Source organism: Cyprinodon variegatus, unplaced genomic scaffold (genome assembly GCF_000732505.1).
Source record: "Cyprinodon variegatus isolate N-32 unplaced genomic scaffold, C_variegatus-1.0 Scaffold1260, whole genome shotgun sequence".
Lineage (NCBI taxonomy): Eukaryota > Metazoa > Chordata > Actinopteri > Cyprinodontiformes > Cyprinodontidae > Cyprinodon > Cyprinodon variegatus.
Genome location: NW_015151713.1, coordinates 133,490 through 134,600, shown reverse-complemented (window position 1 = coordinate 134,600; position 1,111 = coordinate 133,490). Strand labels below are relative to the sequence as shown.

At 45.4% G+C, this 1,111-nt stretch overlaps 1 protein-coding gene across 1 annotated transcript in view; it reads left to right on the top strand.

Moving 5' to 3' along the window:
- LOC107102472 (brefeldin A-inhibited guanine nucleotide-exchange protein 2-like) overlaps positions 1 to 1,111 on the top strand; it is a 43,828-nt gene that overhangs the window by 9,391 nt on the left and 33,326 nt on the right. Inside the window, exon 2 of the mRNA XM_015401797.1 lies at positions 258 to 288. Within this exon, the coding sequence (XP_015257283.1) occupies positions 258 to 288 (31 nt within the window). The remainder of the gene's footprint in view (positions 1 to 257; positions 289 to 1,111) is intronic.

Here is a 1,111-nt window from a genome sequence, read left to right as displayed (position 1 = left end):
CATATCGCAAAACCCATGCCAATACTCACCCCTAGTTATAATATCATTATAAGAAATGTCAAAGGGGCCATCCCCCCGCCCCCCACCCCCTCTAGATCTGCCCCTGGATCCTTAATGAGAGGAGCTGATGAGCTGAGATGATGGGAGGAGAGAAAAGCCGGGTATCCTGGGCTCCTACCGCGGCGTGCTGTCAGTCTGGAAATGACCCTCAGATGATTTTTCTCATTTGTTTATCTCTGTCTGTCTCTCTGTTACAGATGAAATCAAGGAGGAGTTGGAACGACAGAAGTAAGTATCCTGCTGACACGCTGCAGATGTTTGCTTCCTGCTGAGCAGCAGCCACAGAGCCGAGGAGGCCTGAAGCCGCTCGGTAGCAGCTCAGCCATTGCTTTACTGCAGTATCTGCAGCTCTGCAGACGGCCTTACAAAAATAACAAAAGTGCTTCTAGAAGAAATTCAATAAAAACCCTCAGAGTGAAAGAAACACATTTTATTTTTGGTCCAACAGACCTTAGAGGCATTAATGCTGATACTGGCACTGACAGTTTCTACTTTATACACCTACATGTAACTGTTAACTAGGCTGTAACTTTTCAACTAGCTTTCAACCTTTCTTTCCTTAATGTTTTAACACCAACCTCCTCATTTTGAAGTAATCCTCGCCTGTTTTAGTGTACCCAAATGGAAAAGCAAATAACTGAGGAACTGTGAGCTCTAATTACAAATAGTTTGAGTAAAACAGCCTCAGCTGCAGCAGTTAAACTGTTTATTTTTTATTCTTCAACAATAATAGGTCTTTTTTGATCAGCAGTAATAAAGACATGCTTGAGAATAGTCAGGTCTCATCTATTTGTTCTCCATCATGTCCATGCAAAAGGTTCCAGAGCTGTAACGGTTCCAGACCTGTAACGGTTCCAGACCTGTAACGGTTCCAGACCTGTAACGGTTCCAGGGCTGTAACGGTTTCAGACCTGTCACGGTTTCGGAGCTGTAACGGTTCCGGAGCTGTAACGGTTCCAGACCTGTAACGGTTCCAGACCTGTAACGGTTCCAGACCTGTAACGGTTTCGGAGCTGTAACGGTTCCGGAGCTGTAACGGTTCCGGACCTGT